Source organism: Fukomys damarensis, unplaced genomic scaffold (genome assembly GCF_012274545.1).
Source record: "Fukomys damarensis isolate Sample0158 unplaced genomic scaffold, DMR_v1.0_HiC HiC_scaffold_16, whole genome shotgun sequence".
NCBI lineage: Eukaryota > Metazoa > Chordata > Mammalia > Rodentia > Bathyergidae > Fukomys > Fukomys damarensis.
In genome coordinates, this window is record NW_022900928.1 from 73,854,215 (window position 1) to 73,878,310 (window position 24,096).

The window sequence follows — 24,096 nt, forward strand, 5'->3', positions numbered from 1 at the left end:
TTTTTTTTTTTTTTTTAGCCTTTATGTGAGCTCTTAAATTAATGTGTGAAAATATTTTCAGTGCCCATATGGGTTTGATATTTTGATTGATAGTTTAGCTGGATAGGAATCTAATGTTGGGAAGTTATTCTCCCTCTAAATTCAGATGCAGTATTGAAAACAAAGTTTTAAAAAATAACTTTCATTAATATCTTCAGCTTTCTACGTTGCTGATCCTGATCTCCACACTTTTGTGTGTGACCTGGTTTGGTTTAGTTTTTTTCTATGTAAAATTTTTTGGAGTCTTCTTCTCTGAAGTATTCTGAAATTTCTCAGTGACACACTTTGGTTCATTCCTTATTCTAGACATGTAGTGTTCCCTTTTGTTCTCAGAATTTGGACCTATCAGTCTGGGAAAATTCTTAGTTTTTTTGTTTGTTTGTTTGCTTGGAGTGATGAGACTTTATAGAGAACCAATGCAGGTCACAGTCATGGCACACAAAATGTAAAACATGACATTTTGAGATACCGACATGTTGTAAAATGATTACCACAGTCAGCCTAATTAATATATATATATTACTTCACATAGTTACTGCTGGGACTGAGTAAGAATATTCTAGTCCTTTTAGACTTGTTTGAATTAGTTTCTAGCTCTCTAGAAATGGCCATTCGCTCTGCAGGTTCTTTTGGGTATACCAGTTATTTGTCATTCAGATCTCTTGTATCTATAAATTCATCAGATAGACTGTTAATGTCTACAATGCCCACAAATTTTAAACCCTCTGAAGTACTTTAAGCATTATCCTGAGTTAAACTCTCTTTCTCATGGAAAATGGTTGTAATGCACAGAGATGGTTTAACCTTTGAAATTAAGGATGGATTCCAAGTAAATTACACTTTTGGTAAACAGATAGGAAAGTCCTGTTTAATGTGTCTGTCCTTTTTCGGTGACATTTTTTGAGTTTTACAGCAGTCTTAATTCTTTAAAAATACATGAATACTTTTCTTGTCACTTGAGTTCTTACCATACAAGTTTCTTGTCACATGAGTTGCCCCTATGTGAAATACCAGACAACTCAGGTGCAGTCAGTCTGTTCTTTACTCTTCTCTGGACTCCTTTCTCCAGGTCCTCTTCAGAGGTCATCAAACAGTTTTAGAAGAACAGCCTGTCATTTCTGCTGCATGGTAATCCTTTTCTCTGTTCTCATCTTTGGTGTATTCCCAGATTGAGAAACACATTCTTTTCCGTCCTACATTTTGAAAATATGATGCTACAGCAAACCAGTATTGTAACTTTTTAAGTATTAAAACATTTTTAACAGCAATAGTCATCTTATGGACACATGTCTAAGAACCTCTCTCCAGTTCTGTATAGTTAAAAGCTTCCTAGTTTTGCAAGAGTTAAGGATTTAAACAGTAGACAAAAATGTGGATAATATAAGTGCTAGCATCACAGCTAAGCAGATTATAGCTATTTTTAAAATCCTGTGTACAAAGAGTGCAGGTCATTTAGCTAGTAAAACATCTTCATTTGCCTTGTTAGGAAGATTATTGACTGAACCGAATATGTCAGACTTTACATTTATACTGTCTACTTGATTTGCAGATGATTGAGTAAAGGCTAGTCTGTATTTGAGTAAGATCTGAGCAATCTTTTGTTTTGTATTTTCTGTGCTTTATTAAAACTTCAGTCAAGATGTTTTGAAACTTCATTTTTTTAAATCACAATATTGAAAGCATGGCCATTGGTAAGACCTGATAGAATCAGCTTACACTAGAAGAGGTGAGACATTTATTGTTAGCATCTCCCCATTTGTTCACCCTCAGGACGTTGTACTGAGGAGGTTGTGTAAACCAGGAAGGGGAACTCAGTTTCACAGATATCAGGGAAACAATACAGTAATGCATGTTCATTTGGGTGGGATGGCCAAGCTAATTCAGGGTCTACTGCTTTCAACCGGGCACTTGTGTCTTTTATGGAGGCCAAATTTCAAAGCACTGCCAGTCTTACTATGCTTTTCACATCCTCTTATCCGTGCTGCTCAATTCCAAGTTCTTTCTTTCAGTGGCGCTTTATAGGTCAGGAGTGTAGCTCAGCCATGTAGTGTCTGCCTGGCAAGTGCAAGTCCCTGAGTTTGATTCCCAGTACAAGTAACAAAAACAAAAACAAAAAATGGTGAATTATGCTCTATCTTCATTGTTTACCTTTAGTCCAGTTGTGTTTCTCCTGTTATGTCATTAACATAACACGTTTAGCTTTCTTTTTCTCTGAATCATACTGGTGTTCTCTGATTATTTCTTTTCCATAGCTCCTTTTCTTTATTATGGATACAACATCCACTATTATCTCACTGATGACATTTAACTATAGTGTTTTAATTTTTCTGTTTTCAATGTTGTCTCTGAATTATGCAGGTTTCCTGTTGTTTGCCACATCTCTATCTTTCACAGAAGACCTTTCCCCATCATAGCTGGTGATACCTTACTAACCTTGTATAATCTAAGATGAAGGACTGAAATTCTCATTGACAGCTCTGTGTACTTGGCTGGGTTTTTAACTGTAGGATGGGTGATTTGGCATCTGAAAGTATTTTGGTCTCTGATCCTCTTCCTGGGGAGTAGCACACTGGTCCTGGCCTCCTGAAAGCAGCATAGGAAAGCTAGCTGAGAAGAGTCTACCATTCAGCCTGCATATTTTCACTTGACCCTCTCCTTTCAGCTGTATGCTTTACCTCCACCTTCCATTGAGGCTGGCATCCCCAGTTCTGGAATTTCTGTACAAAGTAAACATCTTACCTTTTGTTAGTATATGCTTAGCTGCCTCATGTAGGAGAATCCAAATGCTCCTCATTCATGTTTTTAGCCAGCTTTCGTATTTCAACTAATTTTGGCCACAGATCAAGGGAGATTCCCTTCTGCCAACCTCTAACCAACAAGTTGGTATGTTTATATATGTATAACAGCAAGTAAAAGTTCAGAACTCTAGGAAATATTCAGTAGTTAAAAAGAAAGTCTCTTGTATTTTTTTACTCAAGAGAATGTTAAGAAGTAATTAGCATTTATGTTGGTTGATAAGTCCGCTATTGCTGTTTTTCTTTCTTTTGCTTAAAAAATGTTAAATAAATGATGTAGTGAATATGCAAGCCACATGTATAATTTAAAAATTTTTAATGGCCACTGTTAAAAAATGGGTGAAATTATATTTTAAAAGTAATAAAAATTATTTCAATAACTAATCAATAGAAAAATTGAGATATTTTACATTCTTTTTTCTGTTAAACCTTCAAACTCCAATATTTTCTTCAAAGAAGACTGTGATTTTTTTTTTCTTATGTTAATTTGTATAAATTTTCACTTTAGAATGAAATGTCCAGGCCTTGGGATAACAGTCCTGTCATTCTTCTCCAAATGAAGGACTGGGACACAGCATGTGGCCAGGAGAACCCCACATGTGAATGTAGAATTTTCCCATTTTTTTTTAACATGTTCAGTCCTCTTAACCTAATTGTCAGCCTCGGGAGCTTGTAGGTCCCAGACCTCTCAGGAGTGCTGAGGGAAAGTTGGCTGCCATTTCTCCAACTTTCCACTTGGTGGCACTCGTTTCCTAGCTCCATACATTTCCTAATACCGCCCCTTAAAAAATACATTGGAATTGTCTCATCCACCATTTATCTTCTCTTGTTCTCTGTGTTTTCTGTGGATTAATACCTCTTCATAACCATAGTAGCAGGAAGGTAGAACACGTATACAGTCTAACTGTAGTTGACCAGAAGTCTGTCATATTGTGATTTTTAAAAAGATCCATGGATGATCCTGGCCCCAGCCCTATAAGTCATGTTTTGAAATCACTACACCATGTAATCTCCCCTGCTCACCATTAACACTAATGCTTTATTCTTCCAAGTATTCTGTCCTTGTCTCAAAAGATGAGATTTCTCTCTGACCTGTCTTGTTTGTTTGTTTAACAGTGGCATTTTTTTATTCTATGTGTGAGTGAACTCATAAAATACTTGTCTTTCTGTGTCTGGCTTATTTTACATAGCATAATGATTTCAAGTACCATCTATGTCTCGGAAAGTGACAGGATTTTATTCTTTTTATGGCTGAATATTCCCTTGTGTATACATACCACTTTTCTTTATCCATTCATTAGTTGGTAGATGTCCCTTGGACATATTGATTTCATTTCCTTTGTATACACACCACCCAATAAGGAGATTGCTGAAGCATATGATAATTGTTTTTAATATTTTGAGGAACCCCTATACTACTTTCCATAATGGCTGCACTAAAATATTGATATCATAAGAGTTGTTGGTAATCTAATTGTTGCTCAAGGCTGGGGAGTGTAGGGGAAGGAAGGATGGGAAAGTTTTATTAGTGGACTACAGGTATCTGAGTTAGTATGTTTAAGTTACAGACAGATGAGAGCAAGAAGTTCTGGTGTGCTGTTAATGGATGATAGGGCGATGTTAAAATATATTTCAAAAGGCTAGAAAAAATATTTTGAAAGTTTTCACTACAAAAAAATAATAAATATTTAAGGACATAGGTTTGATCTGACTTTTTTTTTTGAGACAGAGTTTCACTATATTGTTCAGGCTGACCTCAAACTCTTTCGTACTGCTTCAGCCCCCTGAGTGCTGGGATTATAGATGTGTGCTACCATGTCCAATTTAATCTGATTTAAACATTCTATAACGTATACATGTATCAAAGCATCACATGGTACCCCATTAGTTTTTATATTTTTGTGTCAGTTAAAATTAAATTTTAAAGACTGACATAAAATGTATACAGAAAGATATGTAAATCCTAAGTCTATTTCTGAGTGAACTCTCAAGAGTACATGCCCACTCACAGCTCAAATTGAGGAATAGAGTTTTATTTGCCAGCACCCAAGAAATCCCCTGAAGCCCTCTGCCTGTCACCAGTCCCTGTCACTTCCTGGGGATTATTAACCTCTCTTCTGACCACTAAGTCCATGGCTCCCTTTCTCCTGTTTTTAACTTTATGTAAGCTCCTCATAACTATATGGGCTTAGTGTACATTTAAATTACTATACTTCCTCTCTTCGCTCCCCTCTTATGGTGTCTCCCCATCCCAAATAAAGTTAGTTGTAGCTGTTGTTCTTCTTTCCCTCCCAAGATGTATAATGTCTCCAGTTGAATGTCTCTGTGTGAGGCTGTCCCCACAAAGAGGAGAAACTGGCATGAGAACCTTCAGACCTTCCTGAGTGTAAACCTAAACTCCGATCCAAGTTCCCCCTTCCATGTGTGTTTCTCTGAGTTCTTGGGGAAATAAGAAGAAACAGAATGCTGGGCTTTGTGGCAGTGTCACGTGTCATTGCAGGCAGCACCTCCCACTCCGCAGGTGTGGATGGAGCAGCTGCCAGTGAGGGGCCTGCAGTGCTTGAAGAACAGGAGCAGTCTGGCAGCTGGGTGATGGCCACCTTCCCTTCTCCCTTACAGAGCTTTGCCCTCCGAATGCCAGATGCTCCTCTTTTCAGCAACCTTTGAAGACTCTGTTTTGCACTTTGCCGAGCGGATCATTCCTGACCCTAATGTTATCAAGTTACGAAGAGAGGAGCTGACCCTGAACAACATCCGACAGTATTATGTGCTGTGTGAGAACAAGATAGACAAGTATCAAGCTCTGTGCAACATTTATGGTGGGATCACCATTGGCCAGGCCATCATCTTCTGCCAGGTAAACTTGCTAGATGTGTCTTCCTCATGCCCAGACTGGTAAAGGCTGGGAGACGGCAACGTTCATAAGTGCCATAGAGCCAAGCACCAGGTTCAGCTCTTGTTATACATTATCCAGTTTAATCTTCAGAGGAGCTCTGACTAGAACGGACCTATATTTTATGGGTGAAACTTAGAAAAGTTCAAATCTTCAATTTGATGCTACCTAGAGGTCCTTCTTATTAAAGGACTGCTTATAATGCTCCCCTGTTGAGGTTGATATTTATTATAGTTTTTATAGATACCCTTTATCAGATTAAGGATATCGACTACTACTAATGTCTCCTGCTGTTTATTTTCTTGTTTCATACGTTTTGTTTTCTCACCTACCATGTGAACATGCTAGGCTTCCTGAGCAGGGTCTTGTCTGCCTCATTCATCTCCATATCTGCTGCACTAAACTGTACCTTCCGGGCATGTAGATGGCACTGAAAACATATTTGCAGAATCAAAGCTCAGCTCTGCCATGGGGCAGCTATGTGACCTTGGTCAAGTTACTTAACATTTTTTAGCCTTGAATTTGGGGGCGGGGGCATTTTAAAGTTTTTTGAATGAGATTAAGTAGCTACTTCATTAAAGTATTGTAAAAGCACATGCCTGGCACATACAAAACCCTCCGCGAGTGTCTGTCATTTCCTTTCCTGGGTGTGAAAGCCAAAGCTCTGGCTGCAAGGGTGTAGCCCTCAGAAGCACAGGCAGCAGGAGAATCCACACCATGTTCTAAAGCCTCTCCAAGACTGAAGGCCCTGGAGCCAGAATTCCTCTGCATCCCAGTCTTCCCCCACTCCCTCAGCATCACAAGCTCAGCTGTTCCCTGTCACCAGGGGTGCCGTTGTGGGTTTTGTTTCTCACATAGACACGTCGGAATGCCAAGTGGCTGACCGTGGAGATGATGCAGGATGGCCACCAGGTGTCCTTGTTGAGCGGGGAGCTGACGGTGGAGCAGCGAGCTTCTATCATTCAGAGGTTTCGAGATGGCAAAGAGAAGGTCCTGATAACAACCAATGTTTGTGCTCGAGGTATGTGTGTGTGTGTGTGTGTGTGTGTTTAAAGTCAGGTGTTGAGATTTAACTTAGACATGATGCTATCCACTGTTTAAATGTATAATGTGGTGAGTTTAGACCAGCATATATAGTCATGTAAACTCACTAATCATAATACAGAGTATTGCCAGCTCCCTGTTTCCTCATGCTCCTCTACAGTCAGGCTTCTTCCATCGTGTGGTACTTGCAGCTGCTGACCAGATGTCAGATTTCTGCCCATATATCTAATCTCTTCAAGGATGCCGTACAAATTAAGTCATATTCACAGAGCCTGTGCCTCCAACTTGTTCACCTAGCAGAATGCCTTTGAGTTCCATCAGTGTTGTAACACGTATCAATAGTCCCTTCTTTTTTATTGTATGTAGTTTCCCACTGATGGTTCATTTATTCACCAGTTAGCCATTTGGACTGTTTCCAATTTGGGGCTATTTTGAAGACAGCTGTAATGAAAATTCATGTGTAGATCTTTATGTGGACATGTGTTTTCATTTCTCTTGGGTAAATACCTAGGAGTGGGATTGCTAGGTCATGTGATAAGTACATGTTTAGCTTCATAAGAAACTGCAAAACTTTTCCACAGTGTCACTGCACCATTTGGCATTCCCAGCAATAGTGTGGAAGAGTTGCAGTTGCTTTGCGTCCTCGTGAGCAACTGATTCTTAGCACTCTTACTAGTGATTTTAACCATCCTAGAAACTATGTAGTGAGATCTCATTGTGCTTTTAATTTGCATTTCCCTAATAACTAATGATGTTCAGTATCTCTGAGGTGTTTCTAGTTTTAAAGCTTTTAACTACTGGGAAAAAATTATTTCTTCAAGAGAATGGCCCTCCTCCTCCTTCATACCTCCTGCATCCTTGCTTAGACTCCATATTCAAGCTATGTTTCCTGTGTTCATTCTGAGTTCAGCAAATAGAATTGATAACCTGCGCTATTAGTCGTGTGTGCTGAGCTCTGCCTTTGAGAAATATAGCCTGAGAGGGGATAAGATCCCTGCTGCTCAAAAGCACCATTTAGTCTCTTGCCTCTCTAGACTGGCTCTGTACAATAGAACTTTCTGCAATGATGGAAATGTTCTATTCCATGCTGTTGATGTTGGTATCCTCTAGCCATATACAGTCCTTGAGCACTTGAAATTTGACTAGCATGACTGAGGAACTGAATTTTTAATTTTAGTAGCTACACAGGGCTAATGGTTACCATATTGTATGGCAAAAGTCCAGGCCCCGGACTGTGGGTGACCAACTGTTTGGTTTGCCTAGGTTGCACTGAGTGAAGAGGAATTGGCTGGGGCCATGTATATAATATTGAAAAATTAAATATAGAATGTAGTTAATGTATATAAATACACAATTTCCTTTTTTGTGTTTCAACTTATTTTATGAAATAAAAGAAGTGCAAGTTTAATAAATAAGAAGGCTCATATGTCTGCTTAGTAACAGTAGTTGCCTGTGTTCACAGGAACACACACACATGTGTAGGTTGAAATGCTGTTGTCCACAGTCACTGTGTTTTACTTGCCAACTTACACAAGCACAGATAACATCTGATACATGCAGGTTTCAATTTGACTGTGTACATGGACGTAGAAAGTGAAGTTAGCCCTGTAGTACGCCCTCCCCCACACAGTGTTCTGATGTTACCTACGTAGTCCATACACAAGCAGCACTCAACTGAGTCATGAAAAATATAACTGAAAATCATATAATACCCTTACAAGTTTATGATCTTGTGGAGCCACATTACCGGCCATCCAGGCCCATCGTTTGGATGCACCTGCCCTAGACAAAAAGAGGGCACAGTGAACACTTCAGGTGAAGGCCCAGGACAAAGAGAAACCAGGGTTGTGACCCAAACAGCTTGTTAGTTGGGAGGTGGAAGGCCCTTGGGGTCACAGAAAGTCTTCCTGGGTAACCTTAGAATTGAAAGGTTTTGAAGGAAAGGTAGCAGTGAGATATACTAGACAGCAACCAGGATGGTTAAACTCACAGTAGCAATATCAGTCAGTGACAAGGATGCACACACCTGCAACTCTCCGACACTGCTGGCAGGAATGCAAAATGGCACAGCCACTGTGAAATTTTTCCACTTTCTTATAAGGCTAAACAACATTTGATGAATCAGTTGGGAAAGAATTTACAGTGTGCTTGGGAAATAGCTGGACCCCGTGTCTGGTGTGTTGTACTTAGGAGAGGAAGAAGTGAGACTTTAGGTGGCTTGAGGTCTTGACTGGCTTGCACTTTATCCTGTATGGCTTGGGTAGTGGGTTCTGAGCACAAATTCTGGGACCTGCTGTGGTGGTCATTGTGGGAATGATTAGAGAAGTAGGCGAAGAGATAGAGGGGGAACCAGTCTGGAAGTTTTCCTAACAGTTGAGGCAAGAGACAGAAAAGATCAAGAACAGTAGCCAGGGAATGGAGCGGAGTTGTGGTCCAGTGAGAACTAAACGGTTGGAGGGGAGAGGCCCTGCTGGAGTGTTCATATAGCAGAGGCAGAGAGGAGAGAGCAGCCCTGGGGGCTTGGCAAGAGCACCTCCCACACACAAATGTGCACTCCTGTCCACACGTGCTTTGTGTGGCTTTACGTTTACACTTATGTAGAATCAGCCTCTGTTCACATTTAGCCAGCATCATAGACATCATAGCGTGAAAGCTAACAGCCCAACCAAAATACCTCTTTCAGTTATGTAAAGCCAGGGTGATTTCCAAATTGTCCCCATTAATGGGAATTCCTTTAGCACATGTGTTTTTTTGTTTTTTGGTATTGTTGTTGTTGTTCCAGGGATCAAACTTGGGTCTGTGCGCTTGAGAGGCAGGTGGCAGAACCACTGAGCTAAATCCCTAGCCTAGCACATGTGGTTCTTGAATGGTCCTAAAGAAAATATCACAACCCTACCTGTCTTCTCTTTACTAGGGATTGACGTGAAGCAGGTCACAATTGTTGTGAACTTTGATCTCCCTATAAACCAAGCACAGGAGCCTGACTATGAGACCTACCTCCACCGCATTGGGCGGACAGGACGCTTTGGGAAGAAAGGCCTCGCCTTCAACATGATTGAAGTGAATAAACTTCCCCTGCTCATGAAAATCCAGGACCATTTTAGTAAGTAGCGCCACTTTCTCAGTGGGAGCCAGGTGAGGGGTGCCAGGAGTGTGAGTCCAGAGGATAGTGTGGAGGCAGAAGCCATGGAGTGGAAGGCTGCTCATCCATAGGACCAGACTCATCCTGAGACCCTTTATCAGGTCATTCCTACAAGATAGTTAAAGAACAACTTCAAGATAAGTGGAATTTACATGAGCTCATTCTGGAGTCTGGAGCAGATTTGCATAATATAAAAGTGATGTATCCTAAGCAAAGTAATAATGTCCTTTAAGATTATATTCTGTACCCAACCTCTTTAGTTTACATGTTTCACCTCCTTTTGCTCCACCCTCTGCAGTAGGACAGCCTGAATTCTGAATTCCACAGCCCTTCCTGCAGCACCCCCCATCTAACAAGGCAGGCTGTGTTAGCCTCCTGGGCTCTGGACTGCAGAGCCCTGAGGACGTCCTGCTCCTTGGATCACACTCCAGCCCAGAGCGCAGGCATATGCTGGGGAACGGGGCAAGTGGAACATTCATTACCTCCTAGGAGACAACAGGCATAGGCCCTGAAAAATGCACATATATAATGTGCATGTATATTGTTTGGAATATTTAAGTTTGCAGAATGAATGTTACCCCTATGTCAAGCTACTGGAGAGGATAGGAAAGAATGAGCCATTAGGAATACTGTAGCTATGATAAACCCTATAAACCTGGTCCTGGGAAGTGACTGCAGTTGAGAAAGTTTAGTCCTTCCCAGGCTCTTGTCACTGTCCCTATGGCCTTTTTCTGCCCCAACACATCTGAATATTTATATCCCATGGTCTGGTGCATTTGCTGCTGTTTTGGTTAGGATTAGTTGGTTATTTTGTTTCCATGTTTTCCTCACATTCTTATCTCAAGGCATTCTATGCAGAGTGTCACAGGAACATATAGTCTCAAAGGTGTCATAGTCTTAAAAAAAAAAAATCTCAGAGGAGCCTGGAATGAACTTCCATTTAGGCCCTGGGGTGAGACTGATTCCTTTTTTCTTTTGTTCTCTTAGATAGCAGTATTAAGCATCTTGATCCTGAAGACATGGATGAGATTGAAAAGATTGAATATTGAAGAAACAACTTTATGGTTTATGAGATATGCAACTTTGTGTGTGAATGTTTCAGGAGGTTTTAAAGATACTTTTTTATGTTGAGGCTCTTTCGATGTGAAATTGTCACAGATGGCAAAATAAATGTCATGGAACTCAGTTTCAAGACCTGAGGACTTGTGGAAACCATATTAATGCAAAGCACGTGATCCTTTTGAATAAAAGAAAAAGCAAGATCCTTTCTTAGTCTAATTTTTTTTTAACAGGTAAACATCTCTGTGGACGCCTGGGATGTGTTCAGGTCCAGTTTATATAATCTGAGCAGAGTGTGTCTCTCATAAGCCAGGGCCACGAGGGGGCAGTAGAACAACACTTGTTTTCGTTTTTGAGCTGCTGATGCAAAGGGAAGAGCCACACATTTCCAGGCCTCACTCACAGGCTCTCCTTGTTAGACATTAACGTCCCTTCCCCTCAGCCCTTCACCCTCTTCTGTGTGAATGTACGGAGCAAAACCTTTGAAAAGTGACACATTTGAAAGACAGTGTTTTGCTTTTGTAGTGTTTCATGTGACATCTAGGATTTCAGAATATTTTGCTTCTGTCTTCAAATTAGAGATTTACTCCATTGTCAGTTGTTTTATAATCTCTGCAAATGAGCTTTTATTCTAGGTATTTCTTAAAGATAGGCAGTGGAGGGCTTAAAAACAAGTCCACATGCCCCACTAAAGAAGTAATGTCTCAGGGAGCCAAAAGGTTTTGCTTTTAAGAATTAATGGCATATCTGGGAAGCTCAGATACATTGAGATTCTTTATTTCTCACATTTGCTACTTAGAAGTAGAGCCATGAGCTTGAAAATGGAATGAAGGGCCAGTCTCCCACAAAGATAGAGGAGCCAGAGCCCAGGTACCGGCTCTTTCACAGCCCTCTGTTGCCAGTAGGGGCTCCAGTAAATGCTTCTGTCACCCTGTTATGGACAGTGGCTTCTGGCTTATCTATTGTGATACTCACCCCATCCATACTTCTCATCCCTAAATACGTAAAACATCACTAGGCTTCCTCACTGATCATCAGCTAATTTATTGTGCACCTTTATGCCCAACACCAGAAAAGAGGAGGTGAATAAGATAGAATAGATTTCACAGAACTCGGTCTAATGACAGAGACTCAGAATAAACCATTATAGATTTTGCTACAGGAGAGGCCTACAGATTGCTAGTTCTACATGAGGCTGGGGCAGGGGGTTGCCCTGTAGCCAGTTTCCAGAGGAGAGGACACTTAGTCTCCTATAGAAGGGCAGGATAATCAGTCGTCCCTGCCCAGTATGCACTTAGTACCACCTAGCAATTCCCTAACCTGGGCCCACTCATTACCATAATTACCTGGAGAGCCTGTGGGGAACTATGGATGCCCTGCCCCATGCACACAAACTAGACTCTCAGAGGGTGAAGCCTGTAAATTCGTACTTACTTTGGGAGATGAAACCAAAGGCAGATTAATGGATCATTAAGACTACTGACTCAGAGGCGACACTGAGGCAAAGACAGATCCTCAGAACTAGTATTGTAGAGAACCCACTTAGGAATGTCTACTCCAGTAGACATTCACTATGTCTCCTGTCCACTCCGTAATCACCCCAAGTACCCAGAATATACCAGGTATTCAATGAATATGTGTTCTCGTTGAGTAAATAATTTTTTTTTTTTGCCATTTCGTCATTCACTAACATTATTTTCCTTAATGTTTTCCATCCTAGTTTTGAATCCAAATAATATGACACAGGATGGGTAAGCATGGGAAACATAACATGATATTTTGCTCTCGGTATTCAAGAACTGAGTTGGCCTTTCCACTACACTCAGTCAGCCTTCCGGTGTCCTAAATAAAACTTGACTACTTGCTGGCCAGTTCAGATTTCCAATAAAGTCTCCAGCAGTTGCCCTCATGAGCACCTCCAGTAATCTCCCTTTGACAACTGTTCCTACAGGGCCTGCAAACACGAGGCATTCTTCTGCCTTCCCCTTTGCCCCTCTCCTCACATCCCTTTGTTTGGCCACCTAGGAGGCAGCTCAGCCATCCTGTTTTCTGCATGGTCACAGCTGTTTTAATACTAACTGTCCAGTTTGGTGAGTCAACAATCCAAAGGCTGTTTGCTGTGGTGCAGCTCCTTGCTCAGAATTCTAAGCAGTTTTCCTGTCTTCACACATGCTCTGGCCAAGGTCATCCCTCTCAGTGCCTGTTGAAGGAAAAAGAAAATGGAGAGGCAAGAAGTAACCAAATGATTTGAGTGCATCTGTGAGCTGGCTTAATCAGCTGTGTATTACTTGGCACCAAATACTAAATCAAATCCAGTAGGTTTATTTTGGCCAACTTACCACTGTTAGCATATTGAAAGTCATGATTTTGTGGAGCAGGGCTATGATTTGCAGTGGGAGCTGTGAGAGCTCACCTATTCTGGGGCAGGTCTGCTGTGATGTGAGGTGCTGGATGTGAGGCAGCTGTTAGTAATAGGAAAGGTAAATGAGTTGGTCATAGTCTGGTAGCATGTCTGACCGCTCCTCAAGAGACATCATTGTGTATGGAGAAAGTGTGGATCCTCCTCAGCAAAGTTTGGTCACTGTGAAAGCCGCTGGCTGTCTCTGCACATAGGATCAACAGTGGAAAATCTATTCGAGGATTGGTGTGATGGTGGGGGCAATACCTCTGCAGAGGAAAGTGGTTGTCAAGCCTTGCTTTGGCTGTTGGCCCCCTGCTTCAAGTCGGGACCTTCATCAGAAAGAACCTTAGGTCAGACACCCAGCTGTTGGAGGGGAAGGGGAAATGAGAGTCCAGATCAAGGGCTCCTCAGGCTGGGCCTGCACTTCCGTGCTTGAGTCAGGGGCCCTCCCCCTGTTCTTCCTTCTGTCCTCAGCCATGCACGTCAATTTTTTCAGCAGAGTATTCAAGATTTGGGCATCTGGCACCTACCAGTTTCACCAAGAGAGTAACAGAAGGCTTAGATTCTTCTCTAACCTGTCACTCCAGTCCTCCGCCACTGCCAGGCAATAGGTATATCAAGACCCTCACGTCGTTTTTAACCCATGAATTGTCTTAGTACTATATCTACTTTGGGGAATGCCAACTTTCTGCTGTAGAGAGATATTTCCTGTCCACTTTTAAATGTGTGGCTGAGAGAAGAATGTGACACTTCCCCTTTAAACGTAAACTTCTACACTCTGTAGTGAAATACAGGAAACACCTGAAGTGGGCTGATTCTTGGCTAGAGAAATAACAGTGTGTCTGACCAGCACATGGAGGGTCCCAGTGGCCGTGTCTACAACTACCCAGCCCTCCTTCACCAGTGCATCAGCCTCCCACTTCTGGCAAGGTTAGAAGCAACTAGAAGCTCAAATATAACAAATGTGGAGCTTCTCTTGTATAGGGGAGAACTGGAAAAACATTTTTAATGAGAATCCAAAATCTGTAGAGAGGAATATGGCAACTCTCAGTAGCACTTGTTTTGGGGAATTCTATCTTTGCCCATAATTTTTCCCCTAATAATAGAGTAATCAGAATTTCTATATTCCCAATTTCTAGAATTTATTTTTCATGTATGGGGATGGCTTCATCTTTTTGAGCTTAATATTTTTTTCACTGCTAGAAGAAATGATAATAGTATTAGTCCAGGCCTTTGGTTTAGGATTTGTGGAATCTCAGTTGGAAGGAAGTAGGTGATGAGGGAGCCCTGCTGTGTGTGAAGTTCACAGGCAAGGTCATGTAGAACAGTCTCTGGCCTGATTGAACAAGCCCCTTTGCAAGGTAATGAGCTCCCCATCAGTCAGAAAGTGAACAGTTACTTGTTTTGGCTGCTGAGCTTCTGGATCTTGAATTACTATGAGTTTGGAATAAAATGATTTCTGGGGTCGTGTTTCCATATTCAAAAATTTATCCAATAAGCACACACAGACTAGCTTCACACATTGAGGAATGTTAGTCATGGATGCTTTCCATAGAAGATTGTTTTCAACAGATGAAAATAAATAGGGGGATTAGCTTCTAACCACACCCTACGCTAACTTTCAGATTTATAGAGCCCATGAGACTATCTCTTTTATATTGTCATTAGTTTATGTAGAATGTGGATTATTTTTTAGTTCTTAAATGTGTATGATAAAAAGCAATAAAACAGCAAGCAAAAGTAGTAGCACAAGAGTTATCAAAAATAACATTACTAAGATGAGCATGGTGGCACCTATCTGTAATCCCACAACTCAGGAGGCTGAAGCAAGAAGGTTGCAGATAGTTGAAGACCAGCCTGGGAAATGTAGTAAATTCAAAGCCAACTTGCACTACAAAATGAGACCTGTTTCAAAAAAACAAACAAAAATCTCATTACTTAATCATTAGTTTTTGCCTTGATATAGCCCTTTTCATCTTAATATAAAAATACTTCATCATAGTGAATTATTTTACTCTATCCTTTTATTTGAAATCTTCAAGTCGTTGTTAGTCTTTGGGATTATCATTTAATGATAATTGACTAGATTTCCTAACTGGTGAATACATAACTATTCTTGCTCAACATTTATACAGTGTCTTGTTTTCCAACATTACTGTGTAATGATAAATGAAGCTGCAGTGAATACTTTTTGCCAATATTTTGAATTGTTTCTTAGGATTTGAGATGTTTTGTTTCAATACCAGCTCAAAACAGAGGCACTTTTATGGCTTTTGACCCACAGGACCAGAAAGCATCCAGAGGCTGCAGCCATTCCTGTGTATGTCCCTTTTCCTCACCAGGGAGGAAAACTGCATGGTAACTTTTTCTGGCTTGCATTTTATGTCAGTTACTTTTCTCTCATTGCTGAGACAAAATACCTGACACTCAAAGTTAACAGGAAAAGGTTTATTTTAGCTCACAGTTTGTAGGGTTTCAGTCCATCACCTGGCTCCAAGGCAAGGGTGACACATGGCAGAGGGGCAACAGATCATGGTGGCGGAAGACAGCAAAAGCAACTGGAGACCTTAACAGCATTTTGGCCCCTTTTACCTTACCCTGAGTACCAGGATTTGGACAGTGCCAAACCAAGCACTCAAATGTAGTGGTTCAGTAACCACACGTCCTTAATCCCAGCATCACACATTGCAGACCCGGCCACCTCTGAAAAAGACTGCATGAGGCTTTGTGGGCACAGCTAGACAACTCTTTTAGTACAAAAGGACTCTCTGTGTGCAGGTCATTGTTTGATAAGTATATGTAGTTTCCTTTGCCCATTTATCTTATGAGACATTGATGTTTTCCTTACCAAGTTGTGTAAAATATATGTGTAAATTGCTTTGTCCTAAAAACCATAAACATTAACCTTTTTTGCTGAAAACATCTTTTCCAGTTTGTATTTTTAAATTTATGTTATAGTTTCACACAAAAATAGTGAAATATATTAATTTTATAACTTTTTTGGCTTACTGGTCCTACAATGTTAGCAATACTTTGGAAAAGTATTTTATCATACATCATTGCGAATTATTTGCCTTTAAAGAGATATTTGAGGCTGAGTGTAGTAGTGCACTCCTTTGGTCCCCGCTACTTGTCAAAACAACTGAGGCAAAAAGACTGCCAGTATGAGGAAAATTTGGGAGACTTAGTGAGACCCCACCTCAAAATAAAAGCTTTTAAAAGGGCCTTGGAATGTAGCTTAGTGCTCCCTGGGTTCAATTCCCAGCATCACCAAAAGGAAAAAATAAAATAAAATAAAACATTTGACCTCAACCAATCTGAAATCTATTTATTCTGGTGTGAGGTATATAAAATTGATTGGAATTTTTAAAATGTTAATTCCAGTATCTCTTACAGAGAAATCCCTGTTTTTCACTTTCTTCTGATATTTTCTTTTTCATATTAGGTTTCTACACCTCCAAGCACATGACAGAATTCTGAGGACCTACTGAATTTGTTTATTATTGTGCCAATACTGCAGTTTTAACTATTATTATTATAATTGTTTTAAGTACTTGTTCCCCTTCTTGGTTATTTTAATTCTCTTGTATTTTAACAGTAGTATTACCAATTTAAACTTCACAGTTAACTTTGGATTCATTTTATCAATTCCCCCAAAATGCTCCGTATTTTTATCTGACTGCATCGATTTGAAAGTAACAGATTTATTCTGTCGATACATTACTCTGTAGATAATTAACTTTTTTATCATTCTTAATCATGTAATCTAGGTGAAAGTCCTTGGCTGAAACAGAAAGTAGGGGGTGAGGGGTGAGTAGGGTCCAATTCACGGTGATGCTTACAGCATGCACATAATCATGCGTAGACAAGGAACCTGGAAACACAAACCTGCTTGACACATATATCAGAGTATGAGATTGTGGGAGACTTTTGCCACATGTGTTTGCTGCTGTAAACTGCACCTAATAGAAACTTCAAAGAATCTCTTTACAAATAGGAAAACATAGCAATTCTCCATCTTTCACCCACCCGAAGGACATGTAGGGCACCCCACTCCTCACCCCTTCTCTGCGTCCCTCTACACACCTGGGGTAAGGTTCTTTTGGCTGGGTAAGTTTCACAATGTTTTCCAAAAGCCAGCTTGATGTTTGCTCTAGTTCAGAAGAATCTGAGGCTGTGACCACAGTCCAGAAGATGACTCGTGACAAGTCGTTCCACCTGTGGGGCAAATATGGCCTTCAGCGATGGAAGAAAAGTCCTCATTCCCCAGGTAGGGTGACCCACGCTGACACCCAATGTCTGGGTAACACCCACCACACCATCTAGGAGCATTAAAGAAGAACCTCCAAGTGGGAGCCCGGGTAACTCCCGGTAGAGCATTGGCCCTAGCACAAGTGCAGCCCTGGTTCTATCCCCAACACCATAAAAGAAAGAAAAAAAAAAAGTCCTCTGATTTAGAAATTTTCCTTTCTTACTGGAAGAATTTTTATGAAGCTAAAGCGCTGACAAGTTTGTCATTCCCAGAATCTACTCTCACCCTCCCCCCATCTGCTTATGTTTTTAGTACTTTTCCCCTCCTTGGTTTTAGAAGGGAGGCAAAACTGTTTTTGAACAGGCAGAAAGTTTTATCCAAGGTGTTTGGCAGTGACTCCAGGTTCTGGAAAAGATTTATGTCTTGGTGCTCTGGCACTGCCTCATGTGAGCTCACTTAAAACAACTGAATAAATGTGTTCACTTTATCCTGTCAAAGTGGAACCTTGGGAGGTGGGGTGCCCAGCTGGGGTCCGTGGGGACCTGCGGCAATGTTCATGTCTCAGCCACTTACGCTGAGCTCAGCTGTTTTTATGTCTGCCTGAGATCATTAAAATGAGGAGGGCAGGGGCTGAGAGACCTGTGGAGTGGATGGAGTGATGGAAATGCTGCTCAGAAGGCCATTCTCTCCCTAGTCTTTGGAACAGGAACAAGGCCGATTGCTTTGAGCCTGGTCTCCTGAAGGATGGCTCCAGAAGAATCTCTCTGTCCCTACAATACTTGAGTTTTCCTCTCTTGGCAAATAATGTTTTCCCTTTCCTGCTGCCCCACCACTCTTATGCCTAAGTCCCAGGAAAGGGCCTATTGCTCTAGAAAAGGAAACATGGAATCTGTCCCAGGTGGATTTTCTGGGCCAGGCCCAGGTCATCCCTCTCATGTGGGTGCTGGCTCAGAATTCACCGAGTAGTTTTTTTTACAAGTGTAAGACAGCAGGATTAGAAAAGGAAGACCTGCTCCAAAGGACAGAGAGACGTGGGTGACTGGGGGGCCCGGGTCTGCACCTGCCCGTCCCAGGACAGAGCAGCATGACCTCTGTTCACCTTTACAAGTCCTGGTTCCCTTTCAGAGTCCTCAGGCTTCAGTCAGAAGGAAGGGATAATTTCTGTCTTAAGGATGAGGGCTCTGCTCCTCCCAAGTTCCTAGCATTTAAAGCCTCAGAATATGTGCCCTAGGCTATGAGCAGTCTAAAGGCAGAGATGGTGCCTGCTTCCTGAGGAAGGACGGAGGCAAGGAATGAGTAGTTGATCCTCACAAGTCGTGAGAAACACTCGTGGAATCCTCACACCATTCTATAAATAAGTGTCATGGCTTATATCTAGATGTACCCCAAAGCCTCACAGTCACAGTGGGGCTTTTTGGAAGTGGCTGGATCTAGGGTGTGCGAATGTGGATTTAGGATATGAAACTTGGATTAAGGGTTTGTGGTACTGGACTAGTCAACTAATTGGCTTATCATAGTTCTGGACTTGGATAATGGGAAGACCCACCCTGGGTATGTGCGGCACCACGCAAAAGGCTGGTAACATAGACGAGATAAAAGGGAAAGGGAGGCTTGCTGCTCGCTGTTTTGTTGCCTCCTGCCTGCTCTGCCATGGACTGATTCTCCTCTGTGATGCGCCCTCGCTTGCTGCCCTGCTTTGAAGCCAGCCTAATATGGACTGAAACCTCTACAAACTGTGAGCTGAAATAAACCTTTCCTCCTTTAACTTTGGGTGTCAGGTATTTTGTCTCAACAATAAGAAAAATAACCAAGACAGTGAGGAAGCCAAGAGTCAGTCATTTTTCTTCCTCACACAGCAGAGCTGGAATTTGACTGCAGGCCCAACTTAACCTTTCCTGTATTAGCACTGCCCAAATTTAAATCATTTTATCACCTTTATCATCTTTGCAAATGTTCATTCTATATACCTATGTAAATATATTCTTAAATCAACTTTATGATTTAGAAATATAACTTGATTTTTTGCTAGTTATGTTTTTCCAACATATATTAAAACAAATATTTCTGAGATAATCTTGTTTATCCCTGCATCACCTAGCATGTCGCCCATGCTGCACATATCAGATGAAAGCAACTGTTCTCACAGTGTGGTCCCCAGCTCTGCAGCATCAGCACCAGCTGCAATGCTTCTTAGAAAATGCAAATTCTCGGGCCAGAGATTTGGCTCAGTGGTTCCACTGCCTGTGCAAGGGCCCAAGTTTGATCCTCAGTATCAAAAGAAAGAAAGAAAGAAAAAAATGCAAATTCTCAGGCCCCAGGTAGATGTGAATTAAAAACTCTGGGGGCTGGGCTCAGTGATCTCATTTTTTAAATCCACCATCTCATTTTTTTAAATCCTCATTTTAAAAATTCTGATGGCTGCTGAAAACCACTTAGCAGGAATGTTCTGTCCTGATTGTGTCACCTGTTTGCCCCCAGCCTCTCCAGCCCTGCTCTGCTCACCCACCTCTGAAACTTGCTAGAGCTTCTGGCCTTTCTTGATTACTCTTATTACCTCGTCCTTTCACCAAGTCATTATGAAGACAGAGTACATGAAATCAGCCTTCTACAGTTTATCTAAGAGATGCAAGAAGTATGATGTGAATGAATACCTGTATCAAGGCAAACACCTTGAAACACATCAGGGTGCAAAATTCCAGCTCATTTTTTTAAGATGCCTTAGGTCTGAATTTAGAAGTGATGAGAACCTAATACATAAGTGAGCTCTTTATTCCCTAGAGCAGTGCTGTCCAGCAGAACTTCCTGCACTGATGGAAACGTTCCAGGTCTGTACTGTGTTGGAAGACAACTCTCCATGGGTCTCTTGCATATCTATAGATTTTTCAAGCAGAGGCACTGACTATGTTCTGGGGTGTTTGTATACAGCCTGCAGTGACCCCTTCCTCCAGAGCAAAGGGAAGCACGTTTACTGCCCATTGTAAAAGAGCCACCCTTACTAAACTCAGGGGTCCTTTCTTGAATGGCAATCCACTATGTGTGCAGGGGTCATTCGATGCTTTTCATGTTGCCCTATGGTAACCAGAGCTCAGGAAATTGGAAGAAGCAAATGCTAATACTCTGGCTGCTAATATTGCGATTGAAAAGTCCTATCTCTAATCCAGGAGTCTCATGTTTTCTACCAGCATCTATGAAATTGGCAGACTAACTTGTTAGTCTATAACTAGCATAAAATATGAGACTATTCATTTTTTTATTAAGTTTATTGGTACTTTTAGGTATACAGTACAGTTACATTCATCATTGGGATCTTGTACCTTTACATGATGTATCTTGGCTCTTATTTTTTCCCCATACCCCTGCCCTCCCTTCACCCGCTCCTCCCTTCCCTATTTAAAAAGACTTTCTCTACATTTTTTCCTTTTCTCATATTTTTTCTTTTCCCTTCTTTCCTTCCCCTTCCCCTTCCCACTTCCTCTTATCTTTTAGTCCTTTTCTTCCTATTTCACATTATAGAGACACCTCGAAAAACTAGGATTACAGGTCCCATTTGACCCAGTTATTCCTCTGCTGGGTATCTTTTCAAAGCAAGTAAAAGAATCATATCACAGCAATATATGTGCACCCATGTTTACAGCGGCACAGTTTGTAACAGCTAAAACTTGGAAACAGCCGAATTGCCCATAAACTGGAGACTGGGTAAAGAAGACATGGTTTTTCTATAAAATGTTTTCATTTTTTGACACATTGTCCAATACAGTATGAAAACTGGGCACTTGAAATGTGGCCAGTGTAACAAAATCCTAAATTTTTAGTTGTAATTTATTTGCAAATGGCCTGCCATATTGTAATAGCACAGCTTTTAAAATCTGGGCATAACTGGAGTGGCTGCTGGTCAAGGGAATTGCTAAGAGAGCCCCTACATTGAGAGGTGGCTGAGAAATATGTGTGATCTCTAGATTATTTTCAGTATTTGAGTTTTAATGATTCTATAGATTTAGAAAGAGTAGAACTGTGAAGAGGCCGTGGGTAGAAAGAGGCCATTTCTTATACACCCAGAGAGGTTTCCTGAGAGGTATAAGCAAAGAGAAATGTGGCTGCATTTGGAGATTGGAGATGGGAGATGCCTCCTGGCATAGGAAATGCCTTTTGATGGAGGGTTGGAAGTCAGAGAATGAAGATATTGCCACAGAGGTGGCCCTTGAGGAATTTCTTCAGCCTTGCCCTCCCCTTCCCTTCATCTTGAGAACAACCCTCACCTTCCCCTGGCTGGCCGAGCCTTTGGCCTCTTCAGCTCCCCAGGTCCCTGCCCCTCTCACCTCCTGGCTCAGAACAATCTCCTCTTTGATTGCTGGCTCCAGCCCCACTGACTGTCAGGTCATCTGCACCTAATCAGGAGGAGCTGGGGCCTGAGGGATGATAAACGAGGCTTCTCATTTCAATAAAGTTTGTGCAGAATATTGGAAACAGCTGTGGGCCTCTCTGGCCGGGCTGGAGCCAGTGGGGGCCCAGTGTCTGGCAGAGGAGAGTTGAGAGGGGGAAACATCAGGGCCTGAGTCTATTTAAAGGGTGCCCGGCCATCTCAGGCTGACAGGCTGGTGCCAGCCTGTGCCTGCAGCCCTGGACTCTCACCAGGCTGGAGAGCGCTATGGCGTCAGACAGGACACCCATTGTGGCCTTGCAGGTCTGGATTACCAAGCAGGCATTCACTTTACATTTATTGTCAGTGATTTTACAAATGCCATATAGACTTCTCTGCTCATTGCTTCTCTCTCCTAGCAAAACATCACACACACAAAAAAAAAAAAAACTTCAAATTATTCTTTTTGAATGGTGGTAAAATATGCATACTGTAAATTTACTATTGTTAATTATATTTACATTGTTGTGAAACCCATCTCCAGAATTCTTTCCTCTTACAAAACTGAAATTCTATATCCACTGAACTAGTCTCCACTTCTTGTTCGTCCCTAAGCCCTGGCAACTATTTTCCATCTATATGAGTTTGACTCTAGGGACCTCATATAAGTCCTCATATGATTTCTTTTTATAATTTATTGTTTTTAACAGTTGTATAATAGTATGTCGATATATGTATACCATCCAACCATAACTAGTTGAATGATACCCCAAACAATGCTTTATGCTGTTTTTTGTATACACATCCTCAGATACTTCTCTTATTTCCCATAGTATAATTCCCAGAAATTACATAAATTGGTCAAAGAGGTGCATATTTTTAGCTTTCATATATTTTACCATGTCCCGTTCTCAAAAGTCTGCGGTAATCTACATACCCATTAAAGTACTATTTCTCTCTCAAGATTTCCAGCCCTAGATGGGATCATTCTTTTAAGTTTCTTTGTTCTGATAAATAAAAAGTGGTATCCATTTTTAAATGTTTGTGTTTCACTATTCACGAAGTAGAGCAACTTCCATAAATGTATAGGTCATTTGGATTTTCTCCTCACCTCTTTACATCTTTTGCTTATTTTTCTACTAAATTATTTCTCTTTCCTACAGGTATTTAAGGGCTTTTAGTGTATTATAAATGTAAACTACCGGTAGTATATATTGATATATTTTCTTTCTTGTTTTTTTGTTTGTTTGTTTTTTGTTTTGGTGCCGGGGATTGAACTTGGGTCCTTGTGCTTGAGAGGCAGGCGCTGGAACCACTGAGCTAAATCCCCGGCCCTATTGATATATTTTCTCTAACTTGTCTCCTGACTTTATATCTGGAAACTTTCATCTTTCTCAAGTTTTAACATCTTATGCCTGCCTTTTTACTGTAGCTTCTATATTTTTGTTTAGAAAAATCTCTTCAAACTCTGGATTGTAGTGTTATTAGTATTTTCCTCATAAACTGTTTTAAATGTTACATTTAAATCTTTCACCTGTTTGAAATTTAGCTTTAATAATTTAAGAGCTAGAGAGCTTCTTTCTATTCAGACATAGCCAGTTGTGCCTACTTAATCTATTAAATAAATTGTGGCTTGACTGCTCTGGTTGAACAGCAACCTTGGTTACACCCTATAATCCATAAGTATTGCATCTGATTCTGTTTTGGTTCCATTGGTCTATTGTCTTATCTTTTACTTTACCTTTTTCTTTCTTTTTTGGCGGTGATGGTGATACCGGACATAGAGCCCAGGTCCTTCTCACAGATGTATCTTCAGCTCCCCCTGTCTTTTTTTTTTTTTTTACTTTGAGGCAGGGTCTCACTAAATCACTAAATTGTTCAAGCTTGTGATCCTCCTGCCTCAGCTTCCCCAAAATGCTGGAATACAGGCATTCACTGCCTATGCCTGGCTCATTATTCTTTATCTTTTTTGTACTGGAAGTCAAATTCAGGGCCTTGTACTTGCTAGGCAGGCACTGTGTTGCCAAGCTACATTCCCAACCCTGTCCTTTACTTCTTCATTTTTTTTTTTTTTTTTTTTTTTTTTTTTTTTTTTTTGATTAATTTTTTTTGTG

The 24,096-nt window shown here is 41.0% G+C and overlaps 1 protein-coding gene across 2 annotated transcripts in view; it reads left to right on the plus strand.

The window, feature by feature from the left end:
- Ddx25 (DEAD-box helicase 25) overlaps positions 1 to 11,180 on the plus strand; it is a 21,618-nt gene extending 10,438 nt beyond the window's left edge. For both annotated transcript variants that reach the window (XM_010628660.2, XM_010628659.1), the window contains 4 exons: positions 5,454 to 5,691; positions 6,586 to 6,748; positions 9,686 to 9,874; positions 10,901 to 11,180. In XM_010628660.2, the coding sequence (XP_010626962.1) occupies positions 5,454 to 5,691; positions 6,586 to 6,748; positions 9,686 to 9,874; positions 10,901 to 10,962 (652 nt within the window). In that variant the 3' untranslated portion in view covers positions 10,963 to 11,180. The remainder of the gene's footprint in view (positions 1 to 5,453; positions 5,692 to 6,585; positions 6,749 to 9,685; positions 9,875 to 10,900) is intronic.
- The last annotated feature ends 12,916 nt before the right edge of the window (positions 11,181 to 24,096 follow it).